The 22,230-nt window shown below is 37.6% G+C and overlaps 1 protein-coding gene across 4 annotated transcripts in view; it reads right to left on the reverse strand.

Moving 5' to 3' along the window:
* Positions 1–6,121: 6,121 nt before the first annotated feature.
* Positions 6,122–22,230, reverse strand: part of JAKMIP2 (janus kinase and microtubule interacting protein 2) — a gene marked incomplete at both ends in the record, with an annotated part of 63,444 nt that continues 47,335 nt past the window's right edge. For 2 of the 4 annotated variants that reach the window (XM_082651627.1, XM_082651625.1), the window contains 2 exons: positions 16,897–16,947; positions 20,538–20,603. In XM_082651627.1, the coding sequence (XP_082507753.1) occupies positions 16,897–16,947; positions 20,538–20,603 (117 nt within the window). Of the gene's footprint in view, positions 6,537–16,896; positions 16,948–20,517; positions 20,604–22,230 lie in introns of those variants that run through there. The other 2 variants (XM_082651624.1, XM_082651626.1) reach the window with 2 other exon arrangements.

Genomic DNA, 22,230 nt, shown 5'->3' on the forward strand with positions numbered 1-22,230 from the left:
GCTTGGTACCTTTCTCATAGAGACTCAGGCAATTGTAAGTCTTCATCAGATAACGTAGTCATGATGTCTTGAGGGCTGGGGTTATGTCTTATTCTCTGTTTTAGGGATCTGACGTGACACAGGAGATGGTTCCTATAAACGGGTAACAGAACTTTAACTTGATGAGTGACACTTTTTGCTAAAGGTAAGAGGTTGCAACTTAAGAACCATTCTTAGCATGGATTTTTCAAGCCCACCCCCAAAGACTAATATTATTTTTAATTGTTCTCAATAGTGACCTATAAAATTATGCCTCACATTGTGCCATATTGGTTCTTTATTTGTTTCACGTATACATGGGTCGTTTCCCACATAAACTGTAAGCTCTTTGAGGGTCGACCCATTCATACCAGGCCATTGGGATGGACACATATTGATGGTCATGTAACAGACGCTTGTTAACTTGTTACATCTAGTGGGTCTACAAGGTAGAGAAAAAAGGTAGGTGGATAAAGGAATAGCTAGAATAAGAATGGCAAATAGCTGGCAAGATTCTTCCCCAAACTATATTCAGAGCAGGCGTGCTAATGACCATAGTTCCCTCCTCATGAGTGAAAATTGTGCCTTGGACTCCTCACCATAGTGCCCCTGGCAGGTACAATAAAAAATTCAGAGTGGATAGATGAGAAGAAACCTATTTACCATCTTTGATGTAGAGTTTGTTCCCCAACATTATACGGATAACCCCGATTTCCCTCACCCTGCTTTTCTAAACTAGATTAAGAGTTAAAACAAAACAAAAACCTATGGACAATGCAAGATAAAGTTTTTAAAAATGCAGTTTGTTTTATTTTTATATAAACTAAAACACCAGAGCTCATTGATTCCTGTATTAAATACATAAATTATAAAATAACCATTCATAAAACTTTACATACAGTAAGTTGATTCCAATCTCTACGGTAATAACATACAGTACATGTACATGTTTGGTGTACTTCAGAGGATCATTCTGGTGAAACTCAGTGAATTTATATTTTTCTTCCATTGATAAACAAGCACTGAAGCAATATATGGAGTCATGCTAATGAGATGGAGAGAAAGAACCCCAACTGAAGCAGTTGATTGAATGAGAACTCTGAGAAATTGACCCCCTGGCTGCATTAAAACAGTAGACATCTGGGGAATTACGTATTCCCATGCACGGGCTTTGTACTTGAGTCCCCGCAGAACTGTATCGTGGAGGTTCAAGCAGGCATAAACCCTTTACGGAATGAGATTTTTAGATGATAAAAATATGTGACTTTGGGCTAATATTAATACTGTAGATTGTGCTGGACTCTGTTGCTCTTTCCAGAAAAACCACTGGCGTCACCAGAAGGCTAGTTTGTGGGCTTGGGTAATTGGAAAACCAATGAGTAGTTCTTTGCCTCAGTCAAAACCAGGGAATAGCAGTAATGGACAGAAGGTAGAGGAAAGAGAGAAGAGACAGGCAAGCAGGGGTAGAGCACAGATACCAGATGCTAAACAAAAACATGAGTTACCCAGCAGCATCAGAAAACCCCTTGCCAGTTCCTCAGTCCTAGGACAGAAGTACACATGTAGTAAGCGCTCACAACCATCATACTATATACAGAATGTATATGTGTATATATCTACATCACATATTTAGAAAAGTGTTTGGATTTTGATCTGCCTCATTGTGGGAAGTTATTATGGTTAATGGGGGGAAATAGGCACATTTTGTGACTTATCCATCAAATATAAGTGACTGCTGTTATCAAGGGATGCTGGGGAGCTGCTTTTGGGAAACTGCATCATCCACACTATAGGAAGTTTGTAGAGGCTTGACTGTAGGCAAAGTTGGACTCCAAGTTGTTTATCTACAGCACTCCCATCCTACAGAACTTTGATATCACAAGGATGGAAATATAAGCATGGGTTCAAAGACCTCAATGCACAAACACAAAGATAAAAACAGGGAACTTCACCCAATCAACCACCTGTACCTCTGAGTTTCATATACTAGGTTGAATATAGCAAATTATAGTCCTTTTATTTTTGCCACATTGCCCCTTGAAGTATATCTTTAGTGATTATGATTAAACATTGGTCTTGTACTCTTAACGATAGAAGATTTATTTAGAAAGAACTAAACTGCCAAACTAAAGGCAGCAAAGGAATGTGAATCTGCTCTGCCTGGTACTGAAATGGGATCACAGAGGATCAACTCCAACTTCTGTTATGTCTGAATCCTCCTGCCACAATGCCTGAGGTTCAGTCTCAGGACAATATATTATATAGAAATGACAAGGCAGTTGAACAGAATGGAAGCTTTTGGCCCTCAAGACCTTTTGACCTACTCTTTTCCCTTTAGAAAGTAGAAGTCCACTTAAGGAGAGGCTTGGGTCCACCCTGGAAGCATTAACTCATGACATAAACAGTCATCTAAGATTTGCTTTGATGACTATCTCTCAAGTTATATCAAACTTTTTCAATATAGCAGATATATACATACACATTCATGTATATATGTATACATATATATACTGTACCATTCTTTGACAGATCAAAAATGCAATTAAATATTTTAAAAATAAAATGTCTATGCTGCCCATCTATTTTGATGTAATATAACACATATGATCCAGTTACTTAGCATCAACACAAAACAGATGAATACTATTTTTACAGTTTCCATGAAAACCTAGGCAGGTTAAAAAGACATCCTTCATTTTAAAACAATGAACTTATGAATTACATCAAAGACACTGAACACATGAATTATACAATGGGTTTACAGAAAAAGTTGACAATAAATAGGCAAAAAGGAACAAATTTGCCAGAGATTTATTTTATATGGAAAACCACAACAGTAAGTTCAAATACTGTAGCAAAAATTTGTTTGGCAAAACTTTATTTCTTCTATTACTAGTGGAAAACGTATGTCCTCATTCTACTCCAGTAATGACCCATGAGCCTTCTACATCATCTCTGTCCTTTAGAAGAACCATGCCACCTACGTGAGCAGTTTTTTTAACAAATGGAAAAAAAAATCAAAGCAAAATTTATTCTTCCACCCCTAAAAACCTTGCTATTGGCAAAAATTTCATTTATATGATGTAAGTTAAAAGGGATTTGATAGTTATTTTTAGCAAATTCTAGTGTTACCTAAAACAAAACTTGGGTGGCCATTAAAAAAAGTTAGACAATTTAGTAATAGATGCTTTCTAGTTTTATAGTCAAATACAGTCTTCTATTTCTTTTTCCTTTCTCATGAAACTTTTCCTGTCCTCAATAGCCGTGTTAAATTGGGACTTTCGTTTTATCTCAAACTATCTTTTTAATATCTTCAGTTAAGTTTATTTTCCAAGAGATGAAGACTTTGTTAAGAAAAATTAAGTAAAATGAACTCTGAAGAATGCTGTTCTGATTGCTGCTAACCCACTGGCCAAATATGTCAGGATAGTTAAGATGTAGAAATTAAAGCAGATATTAAAGACCCAAGTGGGGATCATTTGATCTCTGTAAGAAGTGGAGTCACAATAAACCTCTCCATTATTGAGACACTCTTTTTACGCTTGCTGAACATAGTATGCAAGGGAAGCATTCATTTAGATATGATCCATTTCTGTGGACCCATGAGTGACTGGAACACACATGTAAAATTTTGCTGATGCTTTTTATAATTGTGGAAATGGATAACAGAGAATGTGCCTATCAAAATAGTTAGCCCTACCCCAAGATATGTTAATTTTGAGGATCATGAGTAAGGTACGGTAAAAATACCACCTTTTACCTTAAAATCTTAGAGAAATTTGCTATTCTTTTGGATCTTAAGCTAAATCCCCCTCCTTTTTTTTTTTTTTGCATTTTCCGTAAACACATCTAAAGCTGCTTAGATGGCCATTCTCATGGGCATCGCTCTTGTATGATTTTGTGTGTATGTGATACAATCAGATTTATAGCAGATAAGGTACATGATTAAACTACATTATTTTAATAAATATTTCTGATTGTTCAAACCCCAGTCAGTGCTTGGATATAAAATTTAGCCTACAAGTTTCTTGGTGGGGAAAGCAAGATGAAGAGGAAGAAAGTAGGTTTGGTGGAGCAGATGGGGTATGAATTTGCTCAGATGCACACTGGAATGGCCAATGGAAAAGTCGTCTAAGACATGGGAGAGTAATTTATCCTCTTCCATATGTTCTGACTGAGATTTGAAAGTGTTGGGTCACAAACTGTAGTAGCACCCTTTTTCATATTGCCTGCACAATGCATGTACTATTCATACTTAATATGGAACCTACCCAGTTGAACAAAGAATCCAGCAGAAGGATAGTTATATTGTATATTCCCAGTAGGACATCTCACAAGACCTCCCCCTCCAAATGAAAGGGATAATTAGACTAATTATGTGATATTCTCAGTTCACTTCAAATCTTAATTTCATGGCTGGCTCTCCTATGATAAAAGTGGAGTTTTGTATTATGGCATGCATATACAGTAAGGAGAGCTAGAAAATGCTTATCATTGAAATTACACATTCTTCTAACTTGTTCAATATCATGAGAATGATCTATTTACTATAGGTGATTAGGGATCCTGGTTCTGGATCGCTCAATCTTTATTGCTAGTAATTGATGGGAAAGCTTCAGTGCTACCGTGCTTAGATTGAACCAAACTGAAGCACTATTTTATTACACAGGGGACTCTTTCTCAACAACACAAGAAAGTCAAATATAGCAGTCATTATAATTACAAAGCACTTTGTGCTACTTTAAGCACCTCTTGTTCCAGAATTGCAAAAAAACCTCAAAAAACAAAAAAGAAAAAACAAACAAACAAAAAACCTTTATGAAAAAGCATTTTAACCTCATTTTGCAGACGAGGAAGCTGAGGCACAGAGAGGTTCAGTGACTGGGCCAAAGATACCTGGGTCAGCAGTAAATATAAGAACAAAAAGTGGGATTCCCGCATTGTAGCTTTTCTTGTACATTCTTCAGTTATTGTTCTGGCTTTGAAAATGCCAGTGCTAAAACTGAAGAATAAGATACTGAACCCATGTATGGAAGAATTTGTGTAGCATTTCACAGAAAGAGTTTCTGGTTCCCTACACACATTCTTAATGCATGGGAATGCTAGCCCTGTAAATAAAACGCTGACAATTTGAAAAATTGAGGCTGTTTTGTTATCTACAGTAAATGAGGCTAAAATTAGTTTTTCAGGAACATTTATTTGCTCTCAGAGCTGAATCCAAGACTCAGTATTACATAACCTAGGAAAGTACCAGTCTTCTAATTGTCTCTGGTAGAAAATGACCTTATCAGTAACACAATGTTACTTTTATATAAAAAAGTAGAGCTACTTGTTGCTGTCAGATCTCTGGGGAAAAAGAAAAACGTTATCAGTCTAAATGACAAGAGGTCAGAATGCTCTAAGCATATCAGGATACTTCTAAAAATAATCATAATTTCATTTAATAGTCACATCTCTGTGGTAAATTCAACTGTTGGTAGAAGTTTACTTATCGCCTCTATTTGTATCAAATCACATAACATGTTATTTGCAGGCAATTTTAAGCAGCCATTTGAAGACCAGTATTTTGGAAATGGAAGTATTCAGAGGTGCCTCTGGCCCTATAGTCGTTGACATTCTAAACAGAACTAAGTCAGGGAGCTTGTGATTTAGAGCATCATCTTCTTAATTTTCAATATGAATGAGATCAGTTTGTTGCTCGTGGAGGACCACAGATGTGACAGAAGGCCAAGGAAGCATCAACATCTGTTGTTATTTCGTATGTTGCATTCGCCTGGGTCTTTCACTTTGGTTGCCAGTTTAGTCGGGGTCACTGTGATCCACTTCTCATCTGTCATGTGTGGAATGCATTCCACAAGCTCCACCGTTTGCAGAAAAACAAACCAGACACTGCTTTTCTTCTCACTCAAATTGCAGATGTCTCAGTTCCTGAGTTTTAAACAATAATAAAGACAGAAAAGCAAATCCCTGTAGTAAGAAACCAGACTTTTCAAATGAAATATTTTATTGTAAATAGCTCCTCATGGGTATTCCTCGTGCTTCAATCCCCACCCACCCTTATTTTTTTGTTTGATTTTTTAAAATGATGTTTATTTCAGGACTAGTGATTCCATGGGGTGTAGTGTTACATTAAAATGACATCCCCTGCACAGCAGGGGTAGAATGTTTCTTTGTAACTTTGGTTCCATGCCCAAGACACATCTTTGCTTGATCTGCTGAAACTGTTTCCATTGCTGAATTGTTTTCTTCTCGCAATCTATGTTTATAGTTCTTTCCTTCTGGTTTGACCTATACATGTTTCATTAAATGCAGCATATATTGTAGATTTTCAACAGGGTCATGTAGGAACTGTCAAGTAAGAAACCTTGAATAATGGCTTTAAAATACACAGTTGTAGTCCTGGCTACATTATAGTTCTAAGCTTTTGATCTCCCTTTCACTGCTGTAAACATTTCTGCCATCTTTGAAGGTTTAGAAGTATCTGCTTTTCTGCGGTCTTATCCGTGTTTTCGGTTACTCTGTAAAACAGACGGAGAAATTCTTTAATCATCACTTCTGTCAATAGCTGAAACAGAATAAAAGCACAAACTCTTTTTTTAGAAGAAAAAACCATCTTTTATTTTTTACCACCTCTTGGAACTGCATGATCTTGTGCATGTTATATAAAGAAAATCTCTAAGCTTAATTTCTTTAATTTAAAATGAGAGAACAGAAGTATCTATTTCAAGGGTTACTGCAATGTAAGGCATGTAAAGCAATTAACAGTTCTTGTCTCATATAAGTGGCCTGAAATATTAGCTGTTATCATTATTGCCTTCTTCTCTGGGACCTTCTAAGCCAATGCCTTGAGAAGCTCAATTAAAATATAATTTTCATTTTATTGTATTTTAAAAAATTTTATTGAAGTATAGTTGATTTACAATGTTGTGCTAATTTCTTCTGTACAGCAAAGTGACTCAGATATATATATATATATATATATATATATATATATATATATATACATATATATATTTTTTCATATTCTTTTCCATTATGGTTTGTCACAGATATTAAATACTGTTCACTGTGCTATACAGTAGGACTTTGTTGTTTATCCATCCTGTATATAATAGTTTGCCTCTGATAATCCCAAACTCACATTCATTTCCTCCCTTAAACCCCTCCCCCTTGGCAAACACAAGTCTGTTCTCTATATCTGTGAGTCCGTTTTTGTTTCATAGATATGTTTAGATTCCAAGTATAAGTGGTACCATATGGTATTTGTCTTTCTCTTTCTGACTTACTTTGCTCAGTATGGTAATCTCTAGGTCCATCCATGTTGCTGCAAATGGCATTATTTCATTCTTCTTTGATGGCTGAGTAATATTCCATTGTGTGTGTGTGTGTGTGTGTGTGTGTGTATATATATATATATATATATATATATATATATATATACACACTACATCTTCTTTATCCATTCATTTGACAATGGACATTTAGGTTGCTTCCATGTCTTGGCTATTGTAAATAGTACTGCTATGAACATAGGGATGCATTTATATTTTTGAATTTGCTGGATCATACAGCAACTCTATTTTTATTTTTTTGAGGAACTTTCATACAACCCTAGTGGTTGTACCAATTTAAATTCCCACTAATAGTGTAAGAGGAGTCCTTTTTCTCCACACCCTTTCCAGCATTTGTTATTTGTAGACTTTTTAATGATGGCCATTCTTATTGGTGTGAGGTGACACCTCATTGTAGTTTTGATTTTCATTTCTCTAATAATTAGCGATGATGAGCATCTTTTCATGTGCCTATTGGCCATCTGTATGTCTTCTTTGGAGAAAGGAGAAATGTCTATTTAGGGCTTCTGCCCGTTTTTTTGATTGGGTCGCTTTGTTTTTTTGTTGTTGAGTTGTATGAGCTGTATGTATATTTTGGAAATTAAGCCCTTGTCAGTAGCATAAGATACTATTTTAAAAGCCTGTCTATCTATGTTTTACAGTGACTTACTTTTATGTCACAACAATTGTATTTAATGGCAGATGGTCTCTACCCCAAGGCCCTGACCTGAGGATTCCTTGGGAATTTTGCCACACAGATTTCCTGTTTGGTCTCAGAGTATCTCTGAAAAGGTATTTCCCTGGGCTATGCCAGTCAAGTCTCCTAGCTCTGTTCCTCTTTAAGTCCATGTGTCTGGGTTTTTGCTTGGGTAGAAGTTTAGGACATAATATGCTATTCCAATAAAAGCCAGAAAATGGCACAGAGCACATGTTACCACGTGCTGCCTAAGGACATGGCCTTTAGAATGTGAATGGCATGGATGGAGAAAATGGGATTTCCATGGAAAAGTCATTTAAATTCTCCAAGGCTTAATTTCCCTGTCTATAAGGTAAAGGTACTAATTCTGTAGCAGGATTTTACTGGCACTCCAGAAATAGTGACCAAGATCCAAAGTGGTGGAAAAGGGGGCATGTAGTACCTTAAGGATGCTTCCAGTCCACCATACAGAGGCAAATTAGAGATTTGCCAAAGAAACTCCTGCCATAGGTGCCATAGGTGCAAGTTCGAAATATTTCGAACTTGTATTTGCAGAGCCACTTTGTCTACTTCCAAAGACTAGATTAGACTGAGATGAAAGAGTGACCGAGTCACAGAAGAGAACCAGTGGGAAGGAACTGCAGTGGTTGGGATGAAAGTACACTGTGGGAGGGAGGGGAGGGTGCTAAAAGGTGGTGCTGGCACAAAGGAGACTTGCATTCTATTGCTCAAACACAGAGCAATGCTCATCTATTTCTCATCCTCCTTTGTCTATCTAGGCAGAGAACTGGAGAGGAATGGCAAGGCGAGACGGGGCAGTAACTTCCTTCCCAACAAGAAGCTGAGGCCAGTACCACCAATGATGAGATCCAGAGTCTCAGTGGAAGGGCTTGGGCCCCAGCCAGGCAGGGGATAGTGCAATGGGCTTCTAAAGAATTCACACATATGACCCTCCAAATGGCCCCATCACCTCTCATAGAAAATACAACAAGAACTGGTCAGTAATAGCCAGAAAAACAGCTTCAACCACCAGGGAGGGGGCCATAACCACTGCCCATGGGTTGAGAGGCATGGATCATTTTCCCTCTTCCTCTTCCCTGTCCTCCAGAAGAGCTGAACCTTGCAGAGGGCAGAGGAAGAGACCTCTTAGAGCCAGCTCGTGCACCTCCTTCACCATGGGGATAAGGGAAGAAATGAGATGAAGCAGAGACTGAAGCTGAATTTTTAAATTAGGCTAGACTTTCAAGAACTGGAAATGACTGGGGAAAACAAACTGGGGAACCAACCTAAGATTTAATTAAAGGATGAGAGAGGGAAATAAGTGAAAGCCTTGGTTTGATAAAAACAGATTGCAGGGCTTCCCTGGTGGCGCAGCGGTTAAGAATCCGCCTGCCGATGCAGGGGACACGGGTTTGAGCCCTGGTCCAGGAAGATCCCACATGCCGCGGAGCAACTAAGCCCGTGCGCCACAACTACTGAGCCTGCGCTCTAGAGGGTGCGAGCCACAACTACTGAGCCCATGTGCTGCAACTACTGAAGCCCACGAGCCTAGGGCCCGTGCTTCGCAACGAAGAGAAGCCACCGTAGTGAGAAGCCCGTGCACCGCAACGAAGAGTAGCCCCCGCTCACCGCAACTAGAGAAAGCCCACACGCAGCAACGAAGACCTAACGCAGCCAAAAATAAATAAATAAATTTATTTAAAAAAAAATAGATTGCACTCAGACTTACATCCCACTGAGATGAGAGCCCCAAACAACTCGTTACAGCTATAAGATTCCCATAATCCCTGGTAAAGAAGAGAACTAGTCTGAATGTGTATAAAAGATGCTTTAAGGTGTGTGTGTGTCTGTGTGCGTGTGCACGCTCTCTCTATAAATATATATGTATATACATACACACACACACACCCAGTGTGTTTTTATATATAAAATAAATATGTAACATAAAAGTCTTCTACTTGCAAATTTTCAATTTATATATATAACCTCAGAGATAAATCCTAAATTCTGTTTCAAAGCACATACGCACCATTTCTCCCCGTCACAACTGAAGTAAAGCCCATCATTTGAGTAAAACCATGTTGGTTTTAAAAAACAAATGGATTTATAGGCAGTCTCCCAGAATGTTAAATTTCTGCAAATTGAGTATCTATAAAAGGAACTATGATTTCTACAGCAAAGCCAGGTTTATTCAAACTGGCATTATGAATAACTGAAGTAGTATCCAATGCGTCACCACACATGACCCATTTTCAATGACCTAAAGGTCAGTATGCTATAACTAAAACTGTATAAAATACAAATCCATCTTTGATTCAGAAGGCCCTTCTGGATATTACAAAACCTCAGGGATTCTTTTGAATGTATTGCTCTACAGCGCTGAGCTTTAGTTTCCTCCTCTGTAAAACAGTGACTGCAGTCATCCCTTCTGAGAGTTTATGACATGCCACCAGACTCTAAGTTGATGAATACAGTGATGTCATTTCTGACCTCTGACTCCAGTATCCAAGTACCTGCTGCATTGCTCGGTTCACAGGAGAAACTTAGCAAATATGTGCCGAGATCAATTGATAGGCTACTTATGTTCACTGTTCTTTAGAGTCTTCTAACTGTTAGAAGTTGGTTCAGATCCTTTATGGACCACGTACTTAGAGGCGCATTGATTAACAAACTGTAGCTAACTCCTGTTCTCTGGTTATGACAAATAGCCAAAACTCATGAACAGCAATCACGCCCTATTCCTGACTTCCACATATGCTTTTCATGGTAAAGGGTACCACCATCTAACCAGTTATACTGTACCATCCGGGACCCTAAGGGCCATTCCCAATACTTTTCAATCTATCAACCCTTATATACAACTTATCGTACAGTATTCAATAAATGGTAGCTGTTATTCTTACTTCCATTTTATAGATGAGGAAACTGGTATGGAGGATTGTTAGATAATTGGTCCTTGAGAATCCTAGTAAAGAAGATAAAAATATTGAATGAAACTTAACTGAAGCTAGAGGATCAAGGAAGGCTTCCCTGAGTCCGTAATTTTACAATGAGATGGGAAGGACAAATGGACATTAACTAGTTGATGGTGCTGTTGGAAATGTGGTCCAGGTAGAGGGAAGCACGTCTCAGAATGCATGATCTAAAACAGAACGCTTGGTGTGTCCTAGGAACTTGGCTTTTAATGATCCTTTCTATGGGCTAGGTACTATATTGGTTACTTTACTTATATAATATTACTTAATTCTCAGAAAAATAGTAGATGCTATTACTTGCTAATTTTTAGTTAGGAAATTAATGTTTGGAGGGGTATAATAGTATCTATTTTCCAGAACTGTTGTAAGTATTACATAAAATAATGGACATGAAATGTACTTTTTCAACTGCAAAACAGGATGTCCTCTTCCTTATTATAGTATCATTACTATCATTAAAAATGCATTTATTGATTGTCAACTATGTGCTAGACACTGTCTAGGTATTTGAGATACAAGAGTAAAGAAAACATCTATGGTCTTTGCCCTCATGAACTTTATATGCAAGGAAGGCGAGAGGCAGTAATTAAAAAACAAAACAAAACAAAACCCAAAACTCCAAATGCATATAACATTTGACTGGGAGTGAAATCTAGGAAGACTTCCCTGAGGGAATCACAAGTGAGCTGAGATCTGAAGGATGAGTGAGAAGGTGTTCACTAGATAAAGCAGCACAGAAAGTATAGTTGTTTCTCCGTGTCCATGAGGGATTGGTTCCAGGACCTCCCACCAAAATCCAAGGATGCTCAAGTCCCTTATATAAAGTGGTGTGGTATTTGCATATAACCTATGCACATTCTCCCATATACTCTAAATCACCTCGAGATTACTTACAATACCTAATACAATGGAAATGCTATGTAAATAGTTGCCTGCATGCAGCAAACTCAAGTTTTGCTTTTTTGGAACTTTCTGGAATTTTTTTTTCCGAGTATTTTCCATCCACAGTTGGTTTAATCCAAGAATGCGGAACCTGTGGATATAGAGAACTGACTCTACTCTGCACACAAGGGCTGAATGGGCAGACCTCTGTGGTAGGTGGAAGGGAGTATAGCTCATCAAGGGAAATCCTGCAACAACACAAGGCCTCAGTTAGTCTGTAGTTAGATCAGACAGGGCTTTTTTGGCCACATTAAGGAACCGTGATTTGATCCTAATGGTGATGTTTTCCCAGGAAGGGGGCATGATTAGATTGGTGTTTCCTAAAACTCATTCGGGCTGCTGTATGAAGAGTGAGTTATGAGAGTGTCTGAGGAGAAGCACTGACTCCAATAAGTAAGATATCACCCCTGCGGAGCTGGGGGAGAATATATTTATGTATTCTTTCCTCTGTTCACTCATTCTTTAAGTTATTCTCCAAACGACATATAAAGAACAAACTGGATAGTTATCTTGGTGTTACATTACTATGCTATCCAGGGCCCTGATCTAACAGGTCACAAATCTGCTTTCACCTTCATTTACCCAGCTAGTTATTCATTCATACATCTGCCCTTCAGTCCATCTGTCAATTTAAAATTTATTCAGCACCTAAGTAAATATAAGGCACTGTTGTAGACACTGAAGATACAAAGATGAATACAGCATAGGCCCTACCCTATGCTATACTAACAGTCTAATGTGTGAGACGGATAGGGAAACAATTTTAATACGACTAGATAAAGGCTAATGGATATGTTTACATAAAGGAAGGGCTGATTAGCTAGCATATAATGCTGCATCAAATGGACTTCTTTTACCAATATAAAAGAACAATGAGCAAAATTCTCCGATTTTAAACAACGTATATTGTAGATATTGGTCAATTGCCATTTGTTTTCCACATGTTACCTATAGGCATTAGTGGGAAGAGGGATTGAAAAAAATGTAAATGTAATAAGAAATAAACATTCGTATATTTTAATGGAGAATTTGTAACTAATCAGCTGTGGCTGTTTTTATAATACAGCATTTATTGTTAAGTTTTTTTGGGATCAGAACAACAACGCAATATTATGTGCCTTTTAACATGGTTTATGTTACTAGACAACAGGAAGCGAAAATATTGAGCTATCAAGTTCAAAAATTCATGGTTGACACCAGAGAAGTATCATTAAAAATGAACTAGAATATGTGGATGAAGAATCACGCTCACCTGTTCTCTGTCTGGTCTTCCCAACTTCAAAATGAACAAAGCTGGTTCTGTTTTGTTCTTCACTAATCCATCCCTCCTCAGAAGAGGAGGATTTTCAATGGTCATTGTAACCTGGATGTAACAACTAACCTGGTGATAGCTATTTCTGCAGTCCTCTCATTTTCTTGTTTCCTTTGCCTTCCTGTGTAAGTGTCTAACATGGAAGAATTAGTGGTACACTATTTATTAGAATAAAAATACAGAATACTTGGAGGAAAGAAATACATGAAGGAGATTAAGAGGTACAAACTTCCAGTTGCAACATAAAGGAGCCTTGGGTATGAAATGTACAATGTGGGGAATATAGTCAATAAGTTGTAGTATCTTTGTATGGCAGCTTGTAACTAGACTTATTGTGATGGTCATTTTGAAATGTACAGAAATATCGAATCACTATGTTGTGTAACAGGAACTAACATAATGTTATAGGTCAATTATACTTCAAAAACAAGCAAAGAAACTCATAGAAAAAGGGATCAGATTTGTGATTACTAGGGGCGAGGGGTAGGGGGAAGAGGTACTGGATGCACAATCAAAAGGTACAAACTTCCAGTTACAAGATAAATAAGTTCTAGGGATATTATGTACAACATGATAAATATAATTAATGTGATTGTATATTATATATAAAAGTTGTTGAGAGTAAATTCTAAGAGTTCTCATCACAAGAAAAAAATTTTTTTCTATTTCTTTAATTCTGTAGATGCTCACTAAATTTACTGTGATAATCATTTCACGATATATGTAAGTCAAATCATTATGCTGTGTACCTTCAACTTATACAGTGTTGTATGTCAATAATACCACAATAAAACTGGAAGGAAAAAAATGAATGCATGAGCAGATGGTATCTCCTGAAACTACGTGGGGTTCCCCTACTTAAGGTAAAAGTCCCACGATGACGCGTGAACGGAGTTATTTAGTCAGCAACCACTGAAAGCAGTAAGGAGTTAGGAGCCTTCAGCAGCTTCTAGTTCATCACTGACAAGAATGACTTAGGTAATTGCTACAAGGAAAGAAGCATAAGTCATTTCATTTTAAGGAGGCTATCTTTATATACAATTTAAGTTAGTCTTAGGTTTAGAGCAGAATATAAATCTTTAATTTAATAGGAAAAATATTTTTGTGGTTATTTGCAGCATGCTCTTACTACCCGCCAATAAGAAAGCACTTTTCTTCCTTACTTCCTCCTACCTCTCTCTTGCCTGCTTTGGACATATAAGTAGCATTAATCACTTTCCAGTAACGTTTTATTCCCTTGTATTATTGAAATCCAGATTATTCTCGGAAAAGAAGAGATGAAAAGGTAACTACTCCTTTTGGTTTAGGTAGTAAACTACTCGGCAGTACTTAGAGGTTTTATTTTCAAACTTGTATATTTGCAAACTCAGTAAATGTGACAGCCAACTTTTTTTTTCTTTTTTATAATAGCTAAGAGTTGCTGATTACTGAACCATGTGCCAGTCAATGTGGCAAATCCTTTATATGTATAATCTTATTTAATTCTTTCAACATAATGCCATGCTGGAGTTAATATAATTATAACCATTTTATGGAATAGGAAACCTAATCTTGGTCTAAACCTACCATGACATAGCTAGTATATGGCAGGATTCAGACTTAACACTAGAGTTAACTTCAAAGCTGTACACTCTACTCAGCCTTTTTCCTCTACATATTTTTACTACCCAGATTCACTGCCACATTAATTTGCTATATTATTATTATTAATTATAATTGCATTTTTTCATTTGACCATTCCTAAGTGTCAACCACGCACGCCTCTGGAGGAAAAGCAAATCAAATTTTGTATATCCCTCGAGGAGTTACAAACAATTGGAAAAGGTATGGAGATGAGCACATTGCAATTTCAAAACCCAAGAGCTATGTAGTAGTACACAGATTGTAGACAGGACCCCTGTGATTGCTGATATATATGAATGTAAATAATGCTCAAAATGTGAGAGAAAGGCCCTCTTTCATCTGTGAGGCAGAATGGTGTTAAAAGTGGACTCTGGCGTGAGCCTGTCTGGGTACAAATCCTAGTCCTGCCCACTGTAGCTATATGGTCTTGGGAGAATCACATGCTGTAGTTTCTCCAACTTTTAAAAAAAGAAATAAAAGCAACACCTACTTTCTAGGGGGTTTTGTGAGGATTAATGTATCTATTGCTTAGAACAGCACCTAGCATGTAATTGTTAGTCATTATTGATATTAATGTTCAAGCCTACTCATTTCCTAGCTAGTATTTATGTATAAGTTTGATTTTTCTTCCCTACGCTACCATGTAGTACTTGTGTCTCAATGAACTTTATTTGCCTCATTGATTGATTGATTGATTGACTGTTATTTGGGGGATGGGAGGGCTGTTTGTTTTCTCATGCTCTGGCCATTTTGATCCTTTCCTAGAGAATCTCACCTATTTCTCTTTAGATATTCTCATTCAGTTTAAGAAACTAAGTCCTCTTCTTTATGTGCTGCAAGGTTACCACCCTTCTTGTCAAACAGAGGATAATTTTCAGTCTGAAAAGAAAATCTTTTGGAGGAAGGAATAAAGCCAGGGAGTTGGGTATATGAGGATACAACTTTCTGGGGATATCTGCTTCACTCTTTCCTTGTATCAGGTCATGTTAAAGTACTTTTGCTTTTCTGTTTCACATCCAGGTAACAGAGTTGATACCCACAGAGAGAGAAAGTGTCTCTCTTCCATTTTTCAACTTGTTATAGAAAATGTTAAGTAACGTGAGGTCCACGAAAGATCCCTGCATAATATAACTTAATAGGATAACCAAAGTGGACACACACCATGGTAAACAGATTTAGAATAGCAGCTAGCCCTTGTTTATTTTTAAATAATGATGTTAAGGTTTGTGGTTTCTGTACCTGGGCAGACATCAGAATCACCTGGTATGCTTGTTAAAAATATAGATCAATCTTTACTCTCCACCTCTCTCACCCTCTGTCTCATCCCCACGTCTAGTAATCTGCTTCATTAAATCGGAGGTAAGGCTTTGGAATCTGTATTTTTAATAGCATTGGGAATCACTGTCTAAGATGATTTATACTTGTATTCATAAGAAATTGACTTGATAATATAATAATAGTGAGTCTTCATTTTTTTCTAAATTGACATTGAAAACTATCTTATTTTAAAACAAGATCCAATTTCCCTAAACAGTCTTTTTTCCTGAGTCCTGATGAAGAGGGACTGGGAGAAAGGGTTAAAAAAATCAGTCATTTTTAACTTGTTACATTTACAGAAGCAGAATTTTCAACCTGGAAGAGAGACTAAAAACATACTCATTTTTTTTTACTTTGCAGATACAGAAACGACTCTTTCAGTGTAATGAGGGGCTACAATGAGAATTCACAGATCCACAGACATGATGACTTCCCAAAGGAAGACAGTTAGCTAGAAAAAAGTTCTTGATTTCCATCATCCTTCATGGTCGCTTCATTTCTTTAATAATCACCCAAATGGATTGGATCTATTTCTCAGTTTATGGCATTTAAATACCCCGTGTATTTTTTTAAAAAAAACATGGGCATAGTAACTATATGCAGCATCCTTCTTATCAAATACCTCTTAGAAGCACATTTTGAGAATTAAATGGAATCTTACCTGTAAGAGGCACCTTGACATCAAGGCCATAGAATAAAGGCAAGAGAGAAGAACAAGAATAGAAACAGAAACTGCAGAAGAAAAAGAAGAAGATTATGTAAATCTGAATTTCTGTACTGCCATTCAGGTCGTACAAAACCTCAGCTTTTCCACTTTGCTCAAATCTGACCATTTCTCATATATACACCAAACACCTTTTATTTCAAAAAACCATACCTGTTATTTATCCACTGGTAAAGCAATGCAATGAATAACTGGTGTTCAACTAACATCGACTGATACATTTTAGAACTCTGAGAGGGTCTTAACAGGTCATCGGCCTAAGCTCCTAATTTTATAAGTAAGAAAAATAAGCACAGAGCAGTTAATCAATAGTCTAATTGCCTATAATCTGATGGTATAGTGAAGCCTAGAGGTTAGACCTTCCAAGTCCTACTCTATTACATGTTATTGTCTCTATTTTTAATGTGTGAGAGGGTAATTTAAAAAATTAAAAATGATCAAAGTGTACACAATCACTCAATGCTATCGTTATTTGATTAACGTGTTAGGTTTTAGGACTAAGGTATTAATCTGTAGGGTAAACATATGATCACTTATCCACAGTGGGGCACTCCTCAGAGGGAAATGGAATTGTATTAGTAATTACGTCAGGGCAACAGGTATAACCTGGGTCTGTCCTGGTTGAGTGAGGATATGTGGTCCTCCTACTGGTATGAACTATGTTTATTCATCAGAGGTAACTACACACAGTGAATGGACGCTGCCGTTCCAGGCTGTCATGCTTCTGAGATAGATTTCTCCTTATTTGACTCATAGAAGTTAAATGGAGTCCGATATTTCTCTCTTCACCAAGAACCTTCACCGGAGAAGCAGATACTTGGATGGAAAACATGCTTGTGTAGCACTGGTAGAAAACCAACTGTATACTAATTATAAAATGTCATAGGTCAGATCAGTTTTTTCGAATACTGATTTCCTCAGTGATTTACAGAGTCATGAAGTCTTTTGCCTTGTTATCACACTTCAGGAGCCTTCTGTTGGTCATGACATTTTTGAATAGGGTCCTGTATGGCAGTCTCATATTGGGCATATTATTTGCATATTTCCTTTAATGCCATACTTATAAGGCTCTCGCTTCCCTGTGGCAAAATTGCATGAACAAGTTATAGACATGGTGTGAAGAGCCATGTATTAGTGACTGGTCTAGTACTATGAAAAGCAGAAACTCTGTCTTTTTTTTTTTCCCATTCCTTGAAGATGGATAGTAATAGGATGGCACATGGAACAGGAGTGGATGGAGGAGAGGAATGGAAGGCTTCCACTATTCCCATGAGAAGGTCAGGTGTCAGAGCTACCTCTCTGGGCATGAGGGGACGCCCATCACTTGATTTACAATGAGAGTCTAAATTCCATGCTATGTGGTAGGCAGGCTGTGGCACTTAGGGTCGGATACCTGACCTCTGGTCTTGATTTGCCATAGACTGGTTATATGATTTGGGGAAAGTTGTTTAATGTCTCTGAGCCTTTGTTTTATTATCTGTATAAAAGGGGAACATAATATCTGTGGTACGTTTCTCAGGATAATTATAATTAATTATAATAATTATTATTTATTATAATAATAATTATAATGGATGATGCTAATTCATCATCAAATGAGATGATGAATGTGGAAGTGCCTTGGATGGTGAAGAGCGGCACGTGGGAAGCAATTTTGCTATGTTTGTTTTTACCACCTGATTTATACTCACTGTGTGCATGGGAATTAGGAACAAAGAAGGAATACTATATGTACCCTGAGAAGGTGTTCAAGTACTCCAGGGGAAAGAATGAAGACTATCCCTGACATAAGTGATCTTTAGCCTTTTCACTATGCTTGTGGATGAGTAGAATTGAGGTCAAGTGAATAGAAGGTACTTTATAAACCTCATCTGTCATTCTAACCTCTAATCAAAAACCAACTGGATTGTTTTTGAAGTGGCTTAGTTTAGTACTACATATGGAACATGCTGCTTTGATAGCTAAATAATCGTCATTTTCTGTTAAGTACATTAACCTATTATCATAAATATTTAGGAAGTTCAGGCCTGTAAAATGAAAAGTTCACATTTAATTTGGCTAGGGTGGTGACCTGACTAGATGTTAGAAAATTCCTTTATTTGTTTGTTTTTCCTCAGTTAAGTGGGGACTGAACTGAACGAAGTTTCTGGGGAAGAGCTGGCAGCTTCCTTCTTGAGCCACCCCAGGACTGTTTACAAATTAGCAGAGAGACTGACTAGGACCAAGGGTAGCCATTTAAATACGTGGAAAATGGAAGATAGCAGGTGTGTCCTTTGACAGCCAGGGAAACTGTGGACAACCCCTGCTTTCTATGGGTCTTTCTGCCAAACACTGGGAAATTAGATGCAGCTTTTCGTTTACTACACTCTTACCCTGAAGAACTAAATAGCACAGTTTGGAAAAGAGGAAAATTCAAATTTAAAATTTTGTATAAGATATGTAACTTTACATTTGGAAATTTTAAAAAATATACTTTAATTTGACTTATACTTTTTTAGTATTTCCTAATTTTCATGTAAGTGACCTCATTTTTTTCCTCATGGAACCCATGAGAGGAGGTGAGGGTGAGTGTTACCATCCCTATTGAATAGATATGGCTTAGACACAGTGGGTAAAGTCACTTACCCAAGTTCAAATAAGTACATGAAGACCCAGACTACATAAGAATCTAGGTGGCTGATTGTTTGGCTACTGGACCCTACCAGTGGCCTTTGAGCTCACATAAGGGCAACGATAAAAGCCATTTGGAATGAACCAAATTCTAATCACTATCTCAGAAATGGCAGGTGGTTTGCTATTTGCTTCTTGGGTGCCCATGAGATACTGCAAAACAACCATGCTTTTTCGCAACACAGGGATTCAGGCTGCTACTTCCAGTCAATGAGACTGGAACTCCATAGAACACCTCTTGCCATCCCTGCTGTGTTCCTTGGCCGGGTGCCCCTGGCATCGCAGGCAGGATAATTCTTTGTTATGCAAGACTGTTGAACTCACTGCAGCTAAGGAGCATCCCTGCGCTAGCCCTCTCCCTTCTCCCAGAACACACACAATTCCAAATGCCCTCTTTACCTCATCCCCACCCCTGCCAAAAGTGTCGGCTGACTTGGAAGAAGCAGTTCCTCTCTCAGAACACTGGGGAAGTGACATGAGGGCATAGTTTTCATGTGTCAATCTAAATTTCTGAATGTATTATTGAGGTGAAATTGCAGCACAAGGAGGAAGGGCTTTTTATGAATAATGGGAAAGACTTTTTTAAAAAGGGACTAAAAAGATTTTAAAAAGGAAGAGGAACGTAGAGTAACAAAACTCAGAAGAAACTTTTGGCAAAGAAGTGAAGATGGGAAAGGGAAAACTGAGGAAAGAAAACACTGATAGAAAAGGACAGGAATCAACACAAAAGGCAAAAATGTAACTGAAGGCAGAAGCTTTGCTAGAATCCTGGTGCCTGACTACAGGCAGAGTTTACGTTTGCTGTAACTATACCTGCCTACACAAGATACACAATAGCTGAGAAGAAAGAAAACACGGTGAGTGAAAACAATATTATTGTCTGATCTAAAAAATAAAGATTGAAATACATATTGAACTTCACATGTACCTTTTCTTCTAAGTCCTTTATCTGTCTTTTCTGGATGTCTGTTTTATCTTCTAAGTCACGAATTCTCTGAAAAAGAAAGGGATGGGAAAAAGAAGCTTTTCAGTCTGTTAAGTTAAACAAGAAGATCATTCACCAACCTAAAACACAGAACTTTCTATAAAAACATAACATCTGGAAATGTCACATATACGTTTTTCTATACCCAGTGGGTTATTGCATTTTTCAAAAATTACCCGTACTCACAGTGAAAATCATTTTCACTGATTATATTTTAAAAATATTTGCCATCCCTTTCTCTTCTGGGTCAATCTATCCCTGAAGACCCCTTCCCTGTGAGAGAGGCATGATTCTCACCCCACTGTCCTTGGGCTTGGTCAGGAGACCTGTTTTGGCCAGTGGAACGTGAGTGGGAGTGAGATGTGGGAAAGCCACATCCTTGTAGAGACAGCTGTATGTCCCAGAACTAGAGAGCAAGAAACAAATTTTGTTGTAAACCATTTGATTAAGGTTTTTGGTTGTTCATTACCTCATTAAAAAATGGCTAAAACTGGCTCACACAAATGCAACTATCCCATCGGTTTCTGTTCCACCTTTTTTTTTTTCCAACCTTATTTCAAATCTGTTTCAGGGTGGAATTTCCTCACGAAACAGGACTGACCAATTTTCACAAAACAAGGTAGCGAATCCACTTCAAAAAAATTCAAAAGAAGGAACTGATAAACTAGGGGAAAAAAAACCCCAAACATAACAAGAATAACACAAGTAATCCTGAAGACAAAAAAGTTCCAGAACTGTCTTTGAAATTACCTGTAAACTATAACAAAATTCCAGTAATTTAAATAGCACAGATTTGAAATTGACATTACATAGACTAATTTATAAGTGAAAAGAGTCTTCAAATTTCCTTCTGGCAATCTAAAGGCCTTGTATGTTCATGGTCCAGGGTTACACAGGGCAAGCTTGTAATTTAATGCCTCTTTTGGGAATAATTAGAAAATGGAGAACTGGAGTTTAAGAAGAAAACAGTGGAAGCTAAACAAGGTGATAATATAGAAGGAGAGGTTTTACAATGCAATGTGGGGAGACAAAAGGGAAGCTAGAACAAAGAACAGTTGAACTTGGAAATCATATCTTCCTCTCTCTAAAGTGGTTCTCAACTGGGGGTGAGTTTGCACCCCAGATGACATCTGGCAATGTCTGGACATTTAAAAAAGTTAGTTAATTTATTTTAAAGTGTAATATTCAGTGGTTTTAGTATATTCACAAAGTTGTGCAACCATCACCACTATCTAATTTCTGGACAGTTTTGAATCACATGTGATCACTGGTCACAACTGGGGGAAGGGGTGCAACTAGCACCTAAGGGGTAGAGGCCAAAGATGCTGCTAAACATCCTGCAGTACACAGATCAGTCTCCACCCCCACCCCCCCCATAAAGAATCATCAGGCCCAAAATGTCAGTAATGCAGAGACTGGGAAATCCACAGATCAGTCTCCACCCCCCCATAAAGAATCATCAGGCCCAAAATGTCAGTAGTGCAGAGACTGGGAAATCCAGCTTTAAAGGAAAGAGGGTGAGGTCTGTGCAGGAGAGGAGGGTGTGTTTTGTCAGAAGGACCATGAAATTATGTGACAATGAATGCTGATGTGTGTGACAGTGAATGATAAATGTGTGTGATGTGTGTGCTTGTAT

Source organism: Grampus griseus (assembly GCF_964374135.1).
Source record: "Grampus griseus genome assembly, chromosome: 3".
Classification (NCBI taxonomy): Eukaryota; Metazoa; Chordata; class Mammalia; order Artiodactyla; family Delphinidae; genus Grampus; species Grampus griseus.